The sequence below is a fragment of the Fomitiporia mediterranea genome, assembly GCF_000271605.1.
Source record: "Fomitiporia mediterranea MF3/22 unplaced genomic scaffold FOMMEscaffold_9, whole genome shotgun sequence".
NCBI classification, from domain to species: domain Eukaryota; kingdom Fungi; phylum Basidiomycota; class Agaricomycetes; order Hymenochaetales; family Hymenochaetaceae; genus Fomitiporia; species Fomitiporia mediterranea.
In genome coordinates this window covers 622,568-644,477 of record NW_006760394.1, presented here as the reverse complement: position 1 = coordinate 644,477, position 21,910 = coordinate 622,568, and the positions used below count along the sequence as shown (strand labels likewise).

Genomic DNA, 21,910 nt, shown 5'->3' with positions numbered 1-21,910 from the left:
CACTTTTGAGAAGTAATCTACAAATCTTTTGAATTTTAGTTGAGGTGAACATCTTGCAACACAAATCACATGATATATTGCCATTCTAAGAAATTATGCAAGTAGCAGTAATGAAGTCAGTAGCTTGTTGAGCTTGTTTGAAGCGAATGGAGAGGTAACGGTTATCATATGCAAAACGAACGGTGTAATTGGAAGCTACCATAGAAGAATATTCCATCTCATGCACTAGACGATCGAGAACCACCTTAGGTTGGTTTCCCCAATTTGCAGGGCCTAGGAGGACGTCGTGTGCTTGTAGAGAGGTCCCTGCAAGGTTAGGTATGGCAGGGGCGGTGCCACGCAGTGGAGGTAAGTGGGCAGTGGAGGGAGGAATGGTGGTAGAGATCGGAAGACCTGGAACTAGGGTAGAGGAGGGTCTTGGACGTTTTTGAGCGTGTGAGAGATCTGGCTCTTGTTGAGACAGTGTAGCCTGGTAAGAAAATGTTAGAGAAAGTAGGGAATGAAGATAGAGGAAACGAGAAGAAAAAAGCGGGGGCGGTGTGTCCTGTTCCCGTGCCATAAACTTCAATTATGTGTGTCAAATAATTAGAGCAGAACGTGTTGTTACTTACTTGAAAGAGCCAGTCGGACGCAACCCGAGCGCGAAAGGCAAAGACGCGCTTTGTACAAAGTCCACAAGAATCTCTTTATTACACCTCTCACAAAAAGTTTTATTGTAACTAACTAACGTCCCCTTAGACAGTCGTGCTTGTAGACCAAAGTACTACTTTATGTATTAGTGCTACATACAGCGAAATGTGTTGTCGTTTGGTCTCAAGGAGCTCACATGGTGAGACTGTGGTCTGTCTACTGCTACTAGTATGTACACTTCGCACAAAAATTTATTGAAATCCATTGCTTTTCAAGATTATAAGCTTTGTTGAATCAAATACTACTTCGTGTTTTGGTGTTACACAGAGCAAAATGCACTGTTGTATACTCGCAAGGAGCTGCAGTACCGACTTGTAACTTTCGGATGAAATCCGAACGCGTGCATATTTGTTAGTGCAGAGCGACAGCATAGACTGAGGTACTCTACGCTGTTAGGAATCTTCACCACATGTCATCTCTACACAAACACATTCCAAACTCCTGTATACGAATGTCGGCACCTTGCCGACGCGCGTCAAGGTCGAGTAAATGTCGGCACTGCGCCGACACGCCTCAGACCGCTGTCTAAGAACCAGGCTGCGTCAGGCTTCATTTACTCATGCACTTCACCTCAAATCAGATTAGTATCTCATGGGAAGGGAACATAGAATTGAGGCAATCAAAATATAGTTGCGGCATTTTTTATTTTCAATATATTACACGCATGGATCCAGCTATTGGCATGGTGTATAATTCTTTACAATAGTTACTTACAAAATCGCAAATGCTGTCCATGAGACTCATGAAATATCGTGTAAAGCGCATGTATATGTAGGGAAGTAAAATCCAATCAGCTAATAAAAAGGAAGACCTAATGCGGGAAGAAAGAAGGACTCAAGGAGTGACCTCAGAACAATACCGCCGCAATCTTCTGAGGAATAGTCCTGGGTGGCGTCTCTGGTACCTCAGTCTCCTCCATCGTCGGAATTCCAGTAACGAAATCCATCTCATGGGGTTTCCAAAACCTCGTACGCTTCACGATCTTGTACCCGAAATACAGAAGAAAGAATATCGGGATGTTGATGTATGCAACGAGGAAGTCTGACACGTTAAACCTGAAAAACACGTCGAATCCGTTGATAAGGATGAAGATGGTTGACCATATGGCGCCGTAGTAGGATAAGTATGGTTGAAGGACGCTATAATAGGCGCTTTTTGTACGGTCGAAGCCTTGTACCTTTTTGCCACGGTCTGGTTAAGTCAATGTTGAGAAACAGACGATGGCATAACAGACGAGAAAACAAAGAGAACACACAGAAGAAAACAAATGTCAAATTGATGGATAGCCAAGTGAAGAACCCAGCGACAGTAGTCAGATTAGCAAACCAACTAAAAATTGTTGCTCAGAATTCCAATTATAAGGGTTACAAGAAAGAAAGCAAACTCACTTAAAGACCTGCTCAGAGGAAGCCTGCACATTCATGAACGACAACAGCGTAAAACAGCTTGCACCAAATATAGCTGCAAGGGGCAGACCGTTCTTCGTGCAAAACGAGAAGATCCTCGGTGCCTGGCCGCGAACGGAAAGACCATAAAGAATTCGAGAAGAACAAAAGAGGAAGGAGTTCCCGGCGGAGAAGGCACTTGTGAGGACACCGGCATTGATGATTGATGGAAGGACTTTGATTCCTGCACGTGTAAATGCAATGACGAAGGGTGACGCTGCTGCGTTACCGACGTCTGAGAGTAACTGGCCGTCGGTGTATGGAACGAGGAGGCCGGTGACAAAAACACCCAATAACTGATTATAAGGACGATGAGACATTGCTGCCGGTTAAACATGGGAAGATGTACGCACATAGAATAACAGGATTCGATAGAAGACCCTTCGCACGGCTTTCGATATATTGCGCCTCGGACTCTCAGTCTCAGATGCTGCAATTGCAACGAGTTCCATTCCTTGGAACGATAATGCCGCCTGGATAAGCACGGAAATAAGCCCGAGGAAACGGCCTAGTCCGACTTTATCGGCTGAAACCAAGTCGGACTGCGCGAGAGCGCCAGGGTTCTTCCAGTACCGAAATCCAAGACGGTCATGATCCGGTCCACCGCCGAGGTCGACGACGACCCCAGTGATGATTAGTCCCACAATCAACAAAACTAAGAGATAGAAAGGTTAGAGTCGATGCGATAAGTGGAAAAATAATAATAAAGCGCTCACTTTTGATTATTGAGAAAAAGAATTCTGATTCTCCGAACCATCGTACGCCGAAGATATTGATCATGCACACGCATACACAAACAAGTGCAGTATAGATTGGCGAATGCGAAGGCTAACAAGAAAGGAAGAAAACAAAGACCATAAGAAACTTAAGCCAGTACGTCTCATTAAGACTAACATTCGGGTCCCAGAAAGTGATAATAATTTGAGCAGCCGTTATTTCAACAGGAACAGCAATCGCTTGGGACTGTACACGTAAGTCATAAGTTGAACATGTCATTTGGTATTGCCGACGAAATCATACGTAGAAATAATTCCACCCGACGGCAAAACCAAGTGCTGGATCTACCCATCGAGCGGCGAAATGAGGGAAAGTTCCGGAAATTGGCGCGTGCGCAGTCATTTCACCGACGGCACACAAAGATCTAATAGGATGAATGAGTATGCATTGCACAAGACGGTTGATACGTTAGTAGAAAAACCAACGAGTAAGCAACTGTTCCGACGATGCTGTATGCGATGAGAGCACCAAGAGGACCAGCCCCATGTAGCGCTTTCCCCGAACCAAGGAAGAGACCAGTGCCTAGTGTGCCAGCGATCTATTATCGGCGGCAGAGTCGGTTTCAGACGAATATTTTTTCCTTGAGGCAAAAATGTGTGAAGTGCGATGCTTACGGCGATCCTACAGACGTCAGGTGGTGAGTAGTTGGAGGATAGCCACATATGGAACACGACGTACATTTGTACATGTCGCTGTTTTAGTCGTCGTTGGACTCGATCAAGGTCAGCAGTGTCAAAGGTATATCGCACATCTTGAGCAGCTACACGTTTATTAGACGGGAGTTCGATGTATAAAACATTGTGAGTAGACGGACCAGCAGACGATGTTACAACATTAGCGTTAAGACCTTTCTCAAGAGAGATCTTGTCAATGCTTGTATCCTTCTCCTTTTCGTCGTACATGCTAGGCAGCGACGGTACTAACGCTAAGCAAAAAATTGTCCGTGTGAGGGAATATATGCACCAGGAGGGGATTGACAGGAAAGGAATCCACAGGTTTAAGGTCTTATGACAGTGTGCAGGCGAGCACGAGTGGTGCGGTGAATTTATATGTGACTGAGTCTGTCCGAAATCGCGCACAATATGACTCAAATGAAGACGAAGACGAAGATACTTGTAGAACTTGAGGTCAAAACTACCGAATCGTGTAGTCCGCATTAGGGGGGCAGCAAAGTAGACTTCTGTGCTTCCGAGAAGCACAAAACCCCTCGTGCTGGAGGTCAGGTACAGCGACAAGACCGGATGCAGACTTCATAACTCGCTCAACCCTTCTTTCCATGGTAAAGACTGGCAGCCTCGACTCACACTCCGAGGAAGATTTTCACTAAACGGACGCATTGTAGCAATGCTTGTAGAAGGATGGTGCCGTCCTAGCGAGGTATAATTCAAACTAGTACTTGATGATTTCGCAAAAGGTACGTGTACTCACCGTCTCTTGCCGCAATCCTTCGCAAATGTATGTCAGATTGACGCTCTGATACACGTGCTCAGATGATCTGCAGAAACTAGTTGAAAAGGTAACTGTAGGAAGCGGGGACGGATCATGGCACGCCCCAGAGAGCAAGAATTGCAAGATCCAAGTATAAAAGCAGTAAGCTTGTCCTAATGATCGCGTGTTCGCTTAAAGAATTTCACTATCGCAGCTTCGTCTTGACAATTGACTCTTCGTTTTGAATGCCGATTTGCACGGCCAACGAATAGGACCGATCCGAAAAGGAACCGCAACTACTGAATGTACTTTTATATTCTTAGAGATTCAGCAAATTAGTCTGGCGCATGTCAACCAATCAACATGACTCTTACTATTCTGACTATGAGGTTGGTCCCAGTTTGAAGAAACAAACGCCAGAAGTGCGTATGATCTGTATGGTGGTATATCTCATCTATGAAAAACATAAGGCAGTCAGTGGTGTGCACTTGTCAAGGACTCAGCAATTTTTGGAGACGTTCGTCGAAGGTGCAATTCCGAGGCGTCTGGATATTCATAAAGCAGACTGATACCGTTCGCTTATTGTCCCCGAGCAGTCCCTGTTTTCTCGACCCATTACTTTCATCCGCGAACCTCTACAGCGTGTTAAGTTGAATACGTGAGGGAAATAGTAAGCATTGACTCAAACAACAACACATGATACACTGACAAAATGCAAACTCCGCACCTCACCGAATCCAACGTGTTCAACGTGTCAAAACTTAATACTTAGAGAACTTCCTTGCACATCAATGGTCGATCCGAGGCGCAAACTGCTTCATTAAGCTTGCCGGTGAGCGTTGAAAGAGATTGAACGGTGTTGTAGGAGGAAATAAATTAAAAATTCATTCACGTTGTATACCGATACTTTTGTGCGCGCGGCTATTGATACAATCTGCACTGATCAACTTGCAGGACCCCAGTACGTATTCATTATCTGCTTATGCCATGACACTCGCCAACAAAGCCATGCGAACCTAGCAGACGAACTGAGTGAGACAACTATGCGAACTTTAAAGGAAATCGCTTACAAATAAGCCATAGCGCATCTGTCTGAAGTACACTGCTCTGCGTGAATCGAAATCGACTTCTGGATCAATTTCTATTCCGACGAAGTCTAATTAGCTTGGCTCTCATAGGGATCACAAGAACTCAAAACATACCGTTTACACGAGGCAGGGGGTGCATGACGATCATGTCTTCCTTCGCCCTTGACAACACCGAGTGGTCAATCCTGTACGCGTCCTTCACACGTATCCAGTCTTCTTCGTTTTCGAAGCGCTCCTTCTGAACACGCGTCACATAAAGAACGTCTGTCTCGGCAAGGACTTCCTCTAGCGAATCGCTGACACGAACGAATACGCCGGCTTTGCGGGCCGCATTGATTACGCTCTGCGGCATGGTAAGTGAAGGAGGGGCAACGAAGTTTAGGCGAACCGAATACAAGCAGAGAAGTGTTACGAGGCTGTGCACAGTTCGTCCGTTTTTAAGGTCACCCAGCAGGGTGATAGTACGCCCATTAACAGTACCCAGCTCAGACCGTATTGTATAGATATCCAACAAAGCCTAGGGTATGGTTATTAGATCAAGACATAACGCGATAACGAGGGGATTTTACCTGAGTAGGATGTTCACCAATACCGTCTCCCGCATTGATAATGGGAATAGGTGAAAATTTAGCCGCTGTTTGAGCGCTGCCAACATCCGGATGTCTCATGACGATCGCATCCGCGTAGCAACTAAGCGTTCGCACAGTGTCTTCTAGCGTCTCGCCTTTCTGGACCGAGGCTCGATCTGCGCTAACCTGCACAACTTCTCCACCGCACCGTTTCATTGCTGCATCGAATGACGCACTGGTACGCGTTGATGGTTCATAGAAAAGCGTACAGAGTACTTTGCCTTTTAGGATGTCTAAAGTACCATTCCGCTCGACTTGCAGGCGCATTTCATGTGCCAAACTAAAGAGATCGTGGATGTCTTGATGAGTGAACTGCTTGACCGACAAAATGTTTTTACGATGAAAGGACGGATGAGGCGTGAGAGGAGAAAAGACACGGGGAGCAGAAGCAATTGCCAATGCATTTGGGCTGGCTACTGCGGACATCAGAGGCACCGGTCCTTGGGAAGGAGGAAGAACTCCGTCCGTTGGTTTAAGGGTGAAGGCTGATGGTGCCAATACATGCTCCGTGGGAGGCGCTGGCCTACTGCTGCTGACGGACAATCTCCTCTCGAGGATAGAAGAGCGGTTTATTGTCGCGCTGGAGATGTCACGTCCCAAAGGCGCAGATAGTAAAGTTCCATCTAGGTAGACGGTCTGTCCATGGACAATGACCCTGCTTACCGCCCCGCTGACCCTTGACTTGTCCAGTGGAGACCACGAGTTGGACTTCCTCGTCGCAATGATAGACCGACGGTTCACTACAACTTCAACTTGAGTATGCGATTGATCTGGGAGACCGAATATCCTAATTGGATTGTCGTGCATGCGTTCGTGGATCGCCTCTAGACTGATTCTACCCTCTGAAACGGCAGTCAACAACAACGGAAGTGTATCTTGTATACCAATTGAAGCATCGACAGTCTCCTTAAGCTCTGAAGCTAACTCATAAGGTACGGTCCCGACAGAGAAAGCGTCAACGACATCAAGATGTTTCCAGAGTTTAGCTTGATCCTCCTTTGAAGGTAAACATTTGACTCCGCCGAAACTTTCAGACGCGTAGAAGAGGCAATATACGGAAACGTCACAGGTGACCTTCAGCTCCTTCGCTTTGCTCAATGAGATCAGTAAGAGGTCCTCTTTGCTGCGCACGTCAGTAACATGCACAGCGCGACCATGCAAACTGGCCAGCAGGAGCACGGATGCGAGATCCGAGCCTTTAGCGTCGGTAACAATGGGTTTGTCAGCTGGCCAAGAAGCAAAGTGAGATGCGACTACAGCAACCTGCTGGGACAAGGACCGTGCTCCGAAACGTGCACCGAATGGGATGAACAGCGACTTAGACTCTGCCTGAAGTTCGTCGTCCAGCGTCTGAACATTACTAGGGCAAGCGACCACACTGAACGCATAATTGCAATATGCAGAACCTGACGCAGTAGAGCGGGCGGCGTCGAGTGATATCGCATCAGTAATGTGAGAGGAAGTGCCGTACGGTAGAATCAATGCTGTCGTAAAGCCTCCACTTAATGAAGCCTTCGTTACGTCCTCTAGATCTGTCCCTGATGCCGAAATGAGTCCGGGTACGAATGACGATACGTTTACCAGCCCAGGGAAGGTGTGGACCTCATGCGAAGTCTTGTAGTCGACACTTGAGACTTCCTGTGACGACTTGCGAATGAGGGCTTCGGCAAGCAGCTTTGCGCATTTTATATTGTTCAGGAGGGGGACAGCGAAGTCAACGGCCATCCGACGTGTCCGGTATCCTTTACTCGTGTAACTGGCAGGACGACGGTAATTATTCTTTGAAGGAAGGTTGATGTACATGTCGATGAGGTTCTTCGCCAAATGTTCTGCCAGCGAATATTCCGACTTCTCATTTCCTTCATCCTCGAGCAGATCGAGGTACTGAATCATGCAGATAAATATCAGTTATAGTAAACGCACTCAGTAGACTAATACAAACCTTGCAAGGAACATGGTGCTCAGTGAGGAAGTCAGCTGTGCCTGACGTTGCGAAGATATTGTACCCTGCTGCTGCCAATCGCTGTACGGAAGGGAGAATTTCCATCTTCTCCTTGAAGCCACCAATCGAAAACAGGATGTTCTTCTTGGGAGGCCGAATACCGGAAGATATGAGAGCTTTCAAGTATGCTTCGTACTTGTCTCGGCCAAAGCAAGCAACTTCTCCAGTCGATGCCATTTCTACACCAAGCACAGGATCCGCACCTGACAAACGACTGAAGCTAAATTGAGCAACCTTGACTCCAACGTAATCCGGTGGTAGGTTCAAGTCCGGATATGACTCAACAGCGATTCCCATCATAACCTTGGTTGCCATTTCAATCGCATCAACGCCAGTAACTTTCGAGACGAAGGGAAATGAACGAGCAGCACGTAAGTTGCACTCAATGACCTTGATTTCATTGTTCTTTGCAATGAATTGGATATTAAAGGGGCCCGTGACGTTAAGTGCGTTTGCAATCTTAGCCGTTGCTTCTTCAATTCGTCGTACCGTCTCGGGATCTAGGTCTTGAGGCGGGAGAATGAGCGTAGCATCGCCTGAGTGAACCCCTGCATTCTCGACGTGCTCCGAGATGTAATGCATTACGAGTTTGCCGTTCTTTGCTACCGCGTCCATTTCAATCTCTTTGGCTTGTTCGATATATTTCGTGATGACGACGGGATGGTCGCGAGAAACAGCTGTAGCCTGTGTCAGATAGTTTGCGAGATCATCGGCAGAATAGACAACGTTCATCGCTGCACCCGAAAGCACGTATGATGGTCGAACAAGCACCGGAAAGTTGACTTTATCGCAGAACTCTTGAGCTGCGTCGAAACTCGTTAACTCCTTCCACAATGGCTGGTCGACACCGATCTTATCCAAGAGACGAGAGAACTTGTACCTGTTCTCCGCAGTATCGATCATTTCCGGGGAGGTGCCGTAAATATTAACATTCTCGCGATGAAGTGCCAGAGCAATATTGTTCGGCGTCTGGCCACCCATGGAAACGATGATCCCTCGAGATTGTTCCGTATCGTAGATATCCAGAATAGTTTCCAAGCTGATAGTCTCGAAGTAAAGTCGATCCGCTTCGTCATAGTCCGTACTGACGGTTTCCGGGTTGTAGTTTACCATGACGGTTTTGATGCCCTGATCGCGGAGCGTCCTGATAGCACGGACAGCACACCAGTCGAACTCGACAGAGGAGCCAATGCGATAAACACCAGACCCAAGTACCATAACACCATGGTCATCATAATTCACATCATGTTCGACAGCATTGTATGTCGTATACAGGTAGTTGGTAAATGCTGGGAACTCGGCAGCAACCGTATCAATCTGTTTAACGAACGGCGAGATCCCAAATTCTTGACGAAGACGACGAACAGCAAGTTCTGTAGACTTGACACAGAGAGCGAGCTGGCGATCCGAGAATCCTAACTGTTTAGCCTGTGTAAGGAGATTCTTGTTCAACGACGAAACGCTATAATCTCTGTAAAGTAAAATAAATAAGTACAGATTTACGATAGCAGTAGAGCATTAAAGGACTCACGAGAGATGCTGTTCCATATTATACAGATTCTGTAAGCGTGTCAAGAACCACTTATCAATGTTCGTCATCTGCCAAATCTTCTCGACGGAATAGCCTCTTGAGAACGCAGTGTGAATCGCGAAAATCCGCTTGTCTGTCGGGTTGAGAAGCTCGTCATCAATGTCTTCGACGACATCATTCTATGCCGTATGGTCCAAGATAAGTAAACAGCAATATCGTCGGTTGAAGCCAATCACCTTTGAGAAGCCTGGGAACTGATCGTCGATAGCACGAATAGCCTTCTGTATCGTTTCTTCGAACGTTCGACCTATTGCCATTACCTCGCCAACACTCTTCATGCTGCTGCTCAACAACTTGCTCACGCGGTTGAATTTCTTTAGGTCCCAGCGTGGAATCTTCACGACGACGTAGTCTAAGCTTGGCTCGAAGCATGCCGAGGTGACCTTCGTGACTGAGTTCTTGATTTCGTTGAGTGGAATATTGAGACCGAGTTTTGCCGCGATGAATGCGAGAGGATAGCCGGTTGCCTTTGAAGCGAGAGCAGATGACCGAGAGAGACGAGCATTGACCTGCAGAAATGTTCTAGCCTCGACTCATGAAAGAAATAGATAGCAAACACTAACTTCAATGATACAGTACTCTTTTGAGAATGGATTGAGTGCGTATTGTATATTGCATTCTCCAACGACTCCGAGATGCCGAATAACGTTGATCGCAGTCGTTCGCAGCATGTTGTAGTCCGCATCCGAAAGAGTTTGAGAAGGCGCTACGACAATCGAGTCGCCGGTATGGATGCCAAGAGGATCGAAGTTCTACAAAGACGATAAGTCACTTTAGACCACAGTGTAAGCGTAGAATTTCACGAACCTCCATATTACAAACAGTGATGCAGTTATCCCTGCAATCACGGACAACTTCGTATTCAATCTCCTTCCACCCTTTCATACTCTTTTCTACCAGTACCTGCGGGCTAGTTGCGAAGGCCTTGCTGCATAGTTCCCGTAGCTGACTCTCATCTTGAGCGAAGCCTGAGCCGAGACCACCAAGCGCGTATGCCGCGCGCACGATGACAGGATAACCGATAGACCTGGCAGCCTGACAGGCCTCCTCCACGTTTGTTGCAGTTGCACTTTGCGCACAACGCTCGCCAATCTGCGCCATCGCATCAGCGAACAACTGGCGGTCCTCCGTCATGATGATTGTGTCTATCTTCGTTCCAAGCACACGGACACCAAGTGATTCGAACTCGTCCTTGAGCGCAATACCGACGTTGAGCGCAGTCTGTCCACCAAACGTGACATAAATACCATCAGGGCGTTCATATTTAATAATTTTTCTAACGAAGTCTGGGGTGACTGGCAAGAAGTAGACTTTGTCCGCCAGCCCCTTCGAGGTTGCAATGGTTGCGATGTTTGGGTTAACAAGTATCGTGTAAATGCCTTCCTCCTTAAGTGCCTTGATCGCCTGTGAGCCTGAATAGTCGAATTCGCCTGCCTGCCCAATTGAAAGACCGCCAGAACCTAGAATCAGGACTTTCCGTACATCCGCGTGCGGCGTGCGTTTTTCATTTTCTTCCTTCGTTCCTCCAGGTATTTTCAACGGAACTAGCGATCCAGTGACCGCGCTATCCACAACGTTCTGAATAAATACGTCGAACAAGAACTCTGTATCGCGAGGACCGGGGGTAGACTCCGGATGGAACTGAACGGAGAAATATGGCTTGTCTGTACAATAGATGCCTTCATTGCTGCCATCGTTCGCATTCCTGAAAAGCTCCTTCCAGTTCGCTGGTAGTGAAGACGTATTGACCTGGAATCCGTGGTTCTGGCTTGTGATATAGCAGCGTCCACTCAAGGCGTCTGTGCATGGAATGTTGTGGCCCCTATTACCGTATTTCATTTTAGACGTAGACGCGCCAGCAGCAAGCGCGAGGAGCTGGTGTCCAAGACAAATACCGAAAATAGGCTGGGATGCATCGCTCATGGCTTTTCGTATTCGTTCTATTGTTTCTGGAACCATGGTGGGATCGCCCGGACCATTCGAAATGAATAAGCCGTCGAATGGTTCTTCTGTCGGAGCTAGGAAATCATAATTCCAAGGGACGACTTTCAGCTCAATTCCACGGTGAGTGAAACAGCGGATTTGGTTGAACTTCATTCCAACGTCAATGGCGATTACGCGGAATACTCTACCAGACGGGTGCATACGAGGTTTCCCGACGGGCTTGTACAGCTTCGGGGCGGAAATGGAAACGGCGACGACGAGATTCTCTTGATTTGGATCTTTGAAGTTAACGTCAATATAGTCCTCTCGCCAAGTCTGCATGTCCTGAGACTGAGCCCGTGACGACGGTTGATTGTCCGGCAAAAGAGAACGGAACCTGTCTTTTCCATTTATTGCAGACCGTTTAGCAAGGATTTTACCAAGCATAGAACCTTTCTCGCGAATTCGTTTGGTGAGCGCGCGAGTATCCACACCATAAATAGCGGGTACATCATTTTCCTTCAGCCAAGTTCCTAAAGACGAGTTTGCGAGATAGTGACTGAAGTCCTCAGAATAATATCCGACGACCAACGCGGCTACATGTATGCGCGAAGACTCGAAATCCGACGGCAAATCATCAAGAGACGGAGCAGTACGTTCCGGCACGCCGTAGTTTCCGACCAGAGGGTATGTCAGAATGAGAATTTGGCCTTCGTAAGAAGGGTCTGTCAAAGACTCCGTGTAGCCAACCATACCTAAAGAAATCATAATTTAATCAAAACGCGTATGAAAAATTGCAGAGGACTCACCGGTCTGGAAGACACATTCACCTGCGACGCTCTTGCCCGCCGCACCGAAACTGATTCCTTGAAATGCGCTTCCATCACTGAGTTCAAGCACCGCGCCGCCTTGCTCTGTAGGAGACACATGTCCATTCGGAATCGCGGCGCTTGCAGGTACAGTAGGGAACCCGTTGGTAGTTGTCGGCGTCCGAGAGACTGGCAGACGTGTAGACTGGGATTTCTGAGTGGCCATTGCTGTACAGATAATGAGACGAGATCTAGGTGAGTCTTCCTCTTCACTCGTGCCCTCGATGTGGTTTCGAGTGAAGAGGAAGAGGAGCTAAATTTTATTGTTGGCCGTGTTTATCGGGCGAGCCTTGTTCATCCGCCTTTAGACTGACTTTCCCACGACTGCTATAGTCCAAATTTTGAAATTTTGCCCATTTTTGAGCACTCGAACATCAGAAACCGTGTGCAGAGCTGGCAGCTTGTGTGTAATTTCCCAACCACCCGTTGGCGTGAAATTTGCTTCGTGGAACCGTAACCAATCCTATTCGACCAGATTTTGCCATTTGATATGGCTATAACTGAGCAGCCAGGTAGCTCCTCAGGAATTAAACAGCCGAGTCGACGAGGCCACTGGTGAACCGACGGTGCCATATCACATACTTCTACGTCGATTTAAGCTCATATGAGACATAATCGGGGAAATCTGAAGATTGCTGCCCTTCAGTCTGGCTTCTTTTAATCTTCGACCCTTCGCAGATCTGCTTACTCAGAAAGGCTGCGTGGATTCATTCACTCAAAACCATCAAAACTCAGATGATCTTGCCGAGGCTTGAGCGCTTGTAAATGAGGCGAATCAACTGCATGTGAGCATGGTGTTTGATATGATATCGAGTCACCGTGGACTCATTCCTCTAAAAGGAACGCTCTCTCACACTCCGAATCATACGCTCCGATTTGAGACGACGCATGGACATTGCTGGGCAGAGTAATTTCTTTATTGTAGATAAACTACCCTGTACTGTACAATAGACCAGCAGCCCTGGTGTTTCTTTTTAGGGACCTATGCCAGGAAATATACCATACCATACCATACCATGGTGATCACCAGGTGATTCTATACAACGTAGCAAGCCCCTTAAACGGGAGTTTTATTTCGTGAATCCCACCTGGTTGAATATACGCTAGGCTACTACGAATCCTGGAAGCCGACCATCCAAGATAACTACGTGAGATTTATCCATCTTTTGTCCACAACCGGAGTCAGGAGTACTCAAATTCGCACACGTAGGAAAGTAACGGTCTAAATAGCTTATTACGATAAGTTTTTACAGAGCATTCTCCGCAGTATCGTTTGACAAAGATATAGTTTACCCCAGAACGTATGAGAAGGGCCAGTTTCTACGATCATTTGTCCGCATGGAAATAATAGCAAAGTAACAGGTTAGAAATCTCACATACTAAGTGCCTAGCATCAACTCTTAGCTCTTTATGAATGAGCAGCTGGTGAGCACCTGCTCAATGCATCTCTGTCGCTGCTCTCAACTGCTTTCACAGCTTTGTACTCTTTAACAACCGTGGAAATTTGCAAACTCCAGTAGAAATGGAAACCTACCCGTGCATAGTAGGACGAGTTTTCGACAAATGAGCCAACATCTGGTTCTGTTCATATCTCTATTATTAATCAAAGTCACTACTACATCTTATCGACTCGTTAAACTCATGCATTGTGTTGATCATTCCCGTTCCCTTCAAGAGCAGAAAGGTCTTTAAGAACAGAGTCGAGTTTCTTAATAGACTCCTTCAATGATCTGACGGATTTGTCACACAGCTTGGCTTCTGCGCATCTTGTCTGGAGCACTTTCAATGCAGCCTTGTGATCTTCGAGCTTTCCCTTCTTCTCCCCTTCATTATTTCCACATCTTCTAATTTCTTTATCCACACGTTTGATAGCCCGTTTAATGTGCCAGCTTGTAACTGCTCTATTGGTCTTGAATAGATAGTAGATCTTGTTGATCTGCAACCTTGACAATTGAGGATGGTTTTCTACTACTATGACGCGTATGACAATTGTTTCTTCAACCAGTTCAACTTCAAGAGGAAGTTCAGGAATCTCGCTATCGGCCGACAAAACAGTCTGCTCATCTCGACCTGTTGTACTCTCGTGACGGCGATGTCCTGCAACATCGGCTGAGTCTCTTCTATTAGAATCCCTTCTCCCACTAGTAGTAGTCTCTTGTCTCTCAGCAGTACTCATGGCTTGCACTAGTGTTACTAGACTAATTTGCTGATGTGTTGTGCTGGAATTCTTGCTGGGACTTCTACTTGCAACAGAAAGGGGATGCATTATTCCTCTAAGCTGTCACCCCTTTATAACATTGGTGAGAGCAAAGTTTGCCACAGTACAACACCACATCAGATCTGATTAATGGTGCAATGTAATCATAATAATACATCCAGCCACATCATTTATGTTGTGAAACTGAATAATATAGTGCAAAGTGCAAACTAATAGTTATTGTTCCTTTTCTTGTACACTGGTGTCAAGGACTTTATTCAGAACAAGTAATACATATATTAACAATTTGTATTCAACTAGATTGAGTAAATAAATATCTTTGTTACACTAGTTGTGTAAGTATTACAGTAGTTAAAGGTCTAATAGTTGTTACAAGATACTAGTCACAGTCAATTTTCTCTATGTAAGTATTAATGTACTATAAATAAGGACTAGTGTTACTTAGAGATATTATGTGTGGCCTACTTTATACATTAACCATTAGAGTAATGATTGGACTTGTAACACTGTTACATCCTTAGTAGAATTCTAATAATCAGCTTATAAAGTATAATATAAAAAATGATTTTGTCTTAATATAGGTTACAATTAAGCAAAACTAATAGACTTTGATTGTGACTAGAGTTTATAACAGTAGTTAGCCTACTACTAGTTGCATTATCTTTGCAAACAAGCCAGACATTATACTACTAAGGAGATTAAGTAATATAATGTGTGAAAGCATAGTTATATACTTTCTTTGTATTAGTGTACATTTAAACAAGTTAATATGAATCTAATTAAGCTTTAAACACAATACTTTGCTAGTCTATTGTCTTAGAGAGCTCTACTGTGAAACTTTTATACACATTCTTGTACACTTACTTTACTAAATATTAATACTAATAATTACTCAATTATATTTATTTTACTTATTAATACTTTATAACTTGTAAAATTATAAGCTCTTACTCTAATAGTATACTGTATTAATTTACATTAATTATATATAGTAAGTTAAAATAACTAATATTATAGTAACAAGTAACTAAGTGTTTTAGTAAAGTGGTATTTCTTTTCTTAATTTAGTTAAGAAAAAAGTATTAGTACAAATTTTGATTTGTTAATTTTATAGTAAGAAATATATTTTGTAATATTACTGTTATACTTTTTCTCTAAGTAATACTATATATTCTTTATACTCTTGTAATTATATTTTTTAAAGTGTACAAAGTTATATATTATAAAGAGTAGTCTAAAACAATTATTAAGCTAAGATTATATACTTGTAAGCTTGGTAGCTTACCATATGTGAACAGCTACTAAAGGATAGTACCTTAATTTGGTAACATGTACTTATATAGAGTGTAGGGTATGGATTACTGATCAGTAATTATACTGGCCTTTTAGAGTGTAATGGTTGACACTACTGTACTAGTGTTGACAGAGGATTACATAATCACTGATCAAGGTTGGCAGTTCAATCCCTAGGGTGGGTTGAATAGGTCCAGCTCAAGGCTCTACCAGAAATGGTAACCTTTGAGACTCTATATAAGGAAAACTCACACTATAAAGTTTAGAAAGTGTGGAGGGGTATAAGCTTGGTAGCTTACTACATGTGAACAGCTACTAAAGGATAGTACCTCAATTTGGTAATATGTACTTTTATAGAGTGTAGGGTATGAATTACTGATTAGTAATTATACTAGCCTTTTAGTATAATGGTTAACACTACTGTACTAGTGTTGACAGAGGATTACAATACTTTATATAAGATAAAATTGTTTAAATCAAGTATACTGTTTATAACTTATTATTCTATTATACTTTATTACTTTTGTAAGTATTAGAACATTATGTCTGAATTTCTGTTTAGTTACATTAGTGTTAGCAACAGTGTAGAGGGGACCTGAAGGCTCAGTAAGGGGACTCAGACTATAACTATTCTACACAATAGAAATATAGAACACAAGTACTAGAATGTAGTCAGAACTTGTAAAACAGACAGAGAGAGAGAGTGAGACAAGAGTAGAGTATATAGAGTAAGCCTAAGAGTACAGGACTATCTAGAGTAGATAAGATTAAGACTATAGAACTAGTCTGATCTTGTATACCTATATATACTAAACTATATAAGAGTACTTAGAGAGTATGAGCTATTAAGAATAATAAGTTATGAAGGATGAAAGAAAGGAAGGTCAAAGATAAAGGTACAAAGAATGAAGGGATGAACAAAGGGTAAGAGACTATAGAATGAACAAGGAATGAAAGGGTGGTCAAAGGAATAGAATAATAAAGTAAGGAGGGGTAGTAGTAAGAGTTAGTATGTATATAGTTTATAAACAGTACTCTTAAGGGATGAAAGTCCTGAGTTCTAGTATAGAAAGGTGTAGAACCCTTAGAACTAAAGGTATGAGAGTAGAGAACTGTAACATTACCCCCTCTCTAAAACCAATCATCCTGATTAGTGAATATTAGGTTTGGTTAACAGTTTAAGTATAGGTTAGAACAGTAGGACTTAGAAATCTGTAAGACTGAGTTTGTACAGAGTACTAGAATGAAGCTAATAAAAGTCTTAGATTGTCTTAAGAGTATGAGTAAGGTTCTTGGCAGGTTCCTAAGTGTACTCTTCAACTGGGTACCCTTTCTAGTAAACAAGGAATTTGAGTTTTCTGTATAATAGCTTAGTATTTACTATATACTCTACTTTGTATTCTGGTTCAGAACTGATGAGTTCTGGTAGAGGTAGTAGGAGTCTTTATTGTAAAGGAAAACCTGGATCATAGTACTGAGTTAATAGAGCCTTATTAAACACTAGGTGTATGTACTTCTATATTGTTAAAAGTTAGAGTTTGTAAACAAAGGTACTAACCTTCTTTTTAATGACAAAGAGTCTAAAGTACTTGTTGTCCAACTTCTTTATTAGGCAATCTAAGGTCAGATTAGTAGCTTCTAGTATAACTTTGTTACTAGGCTAGTAATTCTTGACTGTAGACCTCTTCTAATTATAGTTCTACTTTATAACCTGTACTACCTTCTCTAAAAGAGCTTATGTATCCTCCCTAGTCTTGTGTATCTGTTTTATAAAGTCTGTTATAGATTCAGAACTACTATTCTGGTTTAGAACTGTCCTCTAGTACAGATGTCTCTCATAGTTGAGAAAGAACAGAGACTGTCCTGTTGTAGAGTGTTACTAGTTATTGTATACAAATTCTGCTAGTACTAACTATTCAGACTAGTCTGACTACTAATAATTAATAAACATTTAGAGATAGAGCTTGATCTCCTAATTAACTTACTCAGTTTAACTATTAGTCTGTAAGTAATATATAGTAGAAGGGTTCCCTTGAATTCTAAGAAGTGTATATAAGTCCTACATGAATTTTGACTTGAATTATAGTCTACAATTGTAAATAAGCTTCTGAGAGAGTTTGTGTAACTGAAAGATGTGATTCTAATAAATGTACACTATACCTTTAGAAGTGAGTTCTGTTCAGGTTAGAACTGTATAGACTTGTTTAGAGAATTAGTTAACAATTATATAAATAGTATTGTAACTCTAAGACTTAGGTAACTTACTAATCAGGTCTACTAAGACTTCCTCTTAAGAGTAATCCAGGATCTAATACAGATGTAGGAGAGCCTGAACTCTTGTCTGGTAGGCCTTAGTCTGTTAGTACATATTATAACTAGTTACATACTTTAGAATTTCTCTCTATATTCCTAGCTACTAGTAGTTCTAAGTGATCAGTTCCTGTGTTTTATATTAGCCTAAATGTTCTATAGTTAGATTATTGTAATAAGCTTAAATAATGTCCTCCTACAGTTTCTGATCCTTTAGAACATACAGTTAGTCTTCCTAGTAAACCTATCCATCCTTATCCTCCTTCTAGTCCCTAGCCTGCTTCTCTAGTTACTTTACTATAACCTAGTCCTGTGTGTGTCTTAGAGCTTACTATATATAAGTAACAAAGTTAACATCCTTGGATTTGAGTTGGATCTCTTAGATTGTCTTAGATGTGAAATAGGAATTGTTTAGAAGAACAAGATTTTTGTTATTATTCTCCCCTCTTTTATAACCTACTTGTCTTAAGAGTAAATTAGCTTTTGTCATTTGTGTTCTAGGTTTGTAAGTTAGTACAAAGTTATAGTCTTATAGTTCTAACATTTAGTAGGCCTGACAGTAGTTGAGCTTCTAAGGTGCCTGGAAGTACTAGAGATTAAGGTGATTACTCTAAATCTTGAACTTCTGTATAGTACTAAGAAGATATTAACACTACTCCTCTAGAGAACAGACAATTGTAAGGAGTTTCTTATTATAGATAGGGTAGTTCTGTTCTGTTGTAGAGAGGGATTCTGATCAGAACACTATCAGACACTACTTTCTATTAATGAACTAGGACAGTACTACTCTATTTACAAAGTTGAAAGAGTTAGTTTCAACTTAGAACTTGTCTACAACTGTTAGAACTACTAATATAGGCTTACTAATAATAGCCTACTTGAGAGACTTAAACACAGACTACTACTAATCACTCTATTACTAATGGACATCTTTGCTAGTAAGATTGTTAAGGGGCTGGGCAATAGTACTAAAGCCTCAAATAAAGTATTAGTAGTAGTTTACAAACCTAAGAAACACTTAGACCTGTTTCAGGTTCTAAGATTGTAGCTAGTTCTGAACTATAGTTACCTTTACTAGATTTATACAGACCTCTCCTCTACTGATTACAAAGCCCAGATAATCTACTGACTCCTGTACAAAAGAACACTTTACTTCTTAGAGGAACAGTTTATTATTTTAGAGCTACTATAGAACTACTCAGATTAGTTAGTAATAGTACTTAACTGTTTAGGTGAAGATCAGAATGTTGTCCAGATACACACTAACATACTCTAAGTTAATCAGATCTGTAAGGATATAATTCATAAATGATTAGAACATTATAGACAAGTTAGTTAGTTTAAAGAACATTATAGTCAGTTTGTACAATCTACAATTAGTTTAAAACACAGCCTTCTACTTATCTCTGTCTTGAATCCAAATATTATTATACTCTCATCAAACATCTAACTTAGTGAAAACCCTGAATGTATACATCTTATTAATGAGCTCCTGAATTAGAGAGAGTGAGTACTTGTTTTTGACAGTACTCTCATTAAGACAATAATAATCCTAAACTAGACAGAGCTTTCTATCTTTCTTTTTGACAAAGAAGAAAGAGGAGACTATAAGAGACTTTAAGGGTTAGATCTGACCATTCTAAAAATTTTCCTGAAGGAACTTATCAAGCACCTTCTACTTGTCTCTGTTGAGTAGGTAGACCTTACAATCCTTAGGTTAGAAACTCTTAGTCAATTCAATTATATAGTCCTAAGAATAGTATTTAGGAAGCTGGTTGAATTCCTCTTTACTAAAGACTTTGAGGAACTCTTAAATGAAATCTAGTAGGCTGAGTCTATGTGTGTTCTAGAGTAGAGTCATTCTAAGAGGGTTCTAGACTGGTTCTGTCTTAGACATTCTTCAGATTGACTCTGTTCTGCCTTAACTAGAATATGTGTTCACATATTTATCCTAGTCAAAGAAGAACAACTAGTCACCTTTATTAGAACTGTTAGTAATATTAAAAGTGTCTGTATTTACTTAGAACAGTAGTACAAGATAGTTGTAAAACTCAGGACACTAATCAAATGTAAGTGTTTACTCTAACTAGTTAATAGTAGGGTTGTAAGTCTTAAACTATTCAAATCTAATAAAGACATCTGTCTTTCTAAGGTTAGTAACTCTAAACTTGATACTTTCCTTATAATCCCAAATAGTCATCTGTAGTTGGACAAACTCAGTAATCTAACTATTCTAGTTTAGAGTTCTGTCTACATTGTATACTAGGATTAGAAGTAGAATGTGTTAAGTAGGGAGGTAGTGTTCCTATATAAAGGCCTTATTAATGTACAAACTAGTGTATCTACTGTCTATCAGAGTTATTGTTCAGATCTAGAGGGATTCTGAGAAGAGAGCCAAGAGGACAGGAATCTGGAGCTAGTGTCTAGAGTGTCCTCTAATAAATTACTACTTGTTCTGAAGGGAATGTATAGCTTGTACAGTTTTGTTATCTAAGAGAGTAAGTATATATATTAACATTTCCTTATTAACCTCTCTCTTTTAACAAGGATGGACTTATGTTCTCAGCTGTGAACTCAACTAAGACTATCCTTACTTAATACTATAGATAAACTACTGAGTAGTAAACAGGACTAGGTAGTATTCTAAACATTCTAAAATCTTAGAATGTAAAAGTAGTAGGTCAGATTGTGTAGATTTAGACTTGAATAAAGTGTAAAGAGACAAATCAAAAGAATCAGAAGAAATAAGAGAACTATCTACTTTTGTTTTCAACTTTTTTCTTTTTAATAAATAATTTTGTTAATTTACTTTTTCTACTTTTTCTACTTTTTCTACTTTTCTTACTTTATTTACTTTTAATCCTACAGTGTCCATTAAATTAAAAGTGACTGTTAAAAAATCTGAGTCATAGCCCTTTAGTACTATATTCACTGTTAGGCCTCTACAAAATCCTAGAGTATATAGTCAGGGTTTAGGAGTTTTAAGGTAACTTCTGAATTTGTAGAAAAGGCTTCTTATTACAAATCCTGCTTGTTACTCATTATTACTCTAATGACCTAACAGATATACTGTTACTTCTGTAGACAGTCCTTAATTTAGTGCTTTGACTTTCTATAAGTAAAGTATACTTCTTACTTTTAGGCTTCCCTAATGTTTATTAGAACAAATTAATTATAAATTATAAGTAGATTAATTTAAAGGCTCAGAACTGTTAGAGCTGAACACATGTGTAAGTGTTCTGTACAGACTTGACACATTTAAGCTACAGCTTGGTTGAAGGAAATGGTACACATCTTCCACTCAGTGTAAGTAATCAGTTCTAGTGTTATTCTGAGAATCTTATTAACTAGTTCTGGGTAGAGAGCTTTTTCAAGCATTCTAATAAGAACATTATTGAACCTGAGTATGAATCCTACCTTCCAGGCTAGGATATTGAACTCCTGGAAGAAGACATTAGTAGAATGTTTACTCTGTCACAAAGACACAAGCTTGTTCTGTACATTATACTTTTTATTCAGATTAATAAAGAAAGTATAAAGCTGTCCTATAAATTCCAAATACAACTCATTGTTCTAAAGTTGGATCATGTTACAGTTCTCTACTCTTGTACCTTCAGTTTCAAGGGTTCCACACTCTTCTGTACTGG

The 21,910-nt window shown here is 41.8% G+C and overlaps 3 protein-coding genes across 3 annotated transcripts; all 3 read right to left on the bottom strand.

The window, feature by feature from the left end:
- Positions 1-1,324: 1,324 nt before the first annotated feature.
- On the bottom strand, positions 1,325-3,857 carry FOMMEDRAFT_127085 (general amino acid permease 1). Its single transcript, XM_007269130.1, has 11 exons — positions 3,727-3,857; positions 3,591-3,672; positions 3,527-3,533; positions 3,338-3,450; positions 3,156-3,276; positions 3,030-3,098; positions 2,852-2,963; positions 2,489-2,790; positions 2,079-2,431; positions 1,946-2,019; positions 1,325-1,881 (listed from the first exon to the last, which is right to left on the bottom strand). Exons 1-11 carry the CDS (start codon positions 3,812-3,814, stop codon positions 1,538-1,540), a joined length of 1,665 nt encoding a protein of 554 aa, XP_007269192.1. The 5' UTR covers positions 3,815-3,857; the 3' UTR covers positions 1,325-1,537.
- Positions 3,858-5,209: 1,352 nt separating this feature from the next.
- On the bottom strand, positions 5,210-12,671 carry FOMMEDRAFT_169884 (carbamoyl-phosphate synth). Its single transcript, XM_007269129.1, has 10 exons — positions 12,383-12,671; positions 10,458-12,328; positions 10,214-10,402; positions 9,827-10,159; positions 9,591-9,769; positions 8,000-9,530; positions 5,998-7,941; positions 5,543-5,945; positions 5,411-5,481; positions 5,210-5,356 (listed from the first exon to the last, which is right to left on the bottom strand). Exons 1-10 carry the CDS (start codon positions 12,606-12,608, stop codon positions 5,321-5,323), a joined length of 6,783 nt encoding a protein of 2,260 aa, XP_007269191.1. The 5' UTR covers positions 12,609-12,671; the 3' UTR covers positions 5,210-5,320.
- A 1,410-nt stretch (positions 12,672-14,081) lies between these two features.
- FOMMEDRAFT_159097 (uncharacterized protein) lies at positions 14,082-14,618 on the bottom strand (the record flags this gene model as incomplete). The annotated part of the gene is made up of 1 exon (XM_007269128.1): positions 14,082-14,618. One exon carries the CDS (start codon positions 14,616-14,618, stop codon positions 14,082-14,084), a length of 537 nt encoding a protein of 178 aa, XP_007269190.1.
- Between the last annotated feature and the right edge of the window lie 7,292 nt (positions 14,619-21,910).

What these genes read in the sequence shown, in the direction of transcription:
- FOMMEDRAFT_127085 (XM_007269130.1), bottom strand. Translation starts at nt 3,814, where the DNA reads ATGTACGACGAAAAGGAGAAGGATACAAGCATTGACAAGATCTCTCTT. An exon ending in TGTTGTAACATCGTCTGCTG is followed by an intron (nt 3,673 to 3,726) that starts GTCCGTCTACTC and finishes ATAAACGTGTAG; the next exon opens with CTGCTCAAGATGTGCGATAT. An exon ending in ATCGAATCCTGTTATTCTAT is followed by an intron (nt 2,432 to 2,488) that starts GTGCGTACATCT and finishes CCTTATAATCAG; the next exon opens with TTATTGGGTGTTTTTGTCAC.
- FOMMEDRAFT_169884 (XM_007269129.1), bottom strand. Translation starts at nt 12,608, where the DNA reads ATGGCCACTCAGAAATCCCAGTCTACACGTCTGCCAGTCTCTCGGACG. An exon ending in TGAATGTGTCTTCCAGACCG is followed by an intron (nt 12,329 to 12,382) that starts GTGAGTCCTCTG and finishes TGATTTCTTTAG; the next exon opens with GTATGGTTGGCTACACGGAG. An exon ending in CCCCCTGCCTCGTGTAAACG is followed by an intron (nt 5,482 to 5,542) that starts GTATGTTTTGAG and finishes TCGTCGGAATAG; the next exon opens with AAATTGATCCAGAAGTCGAT.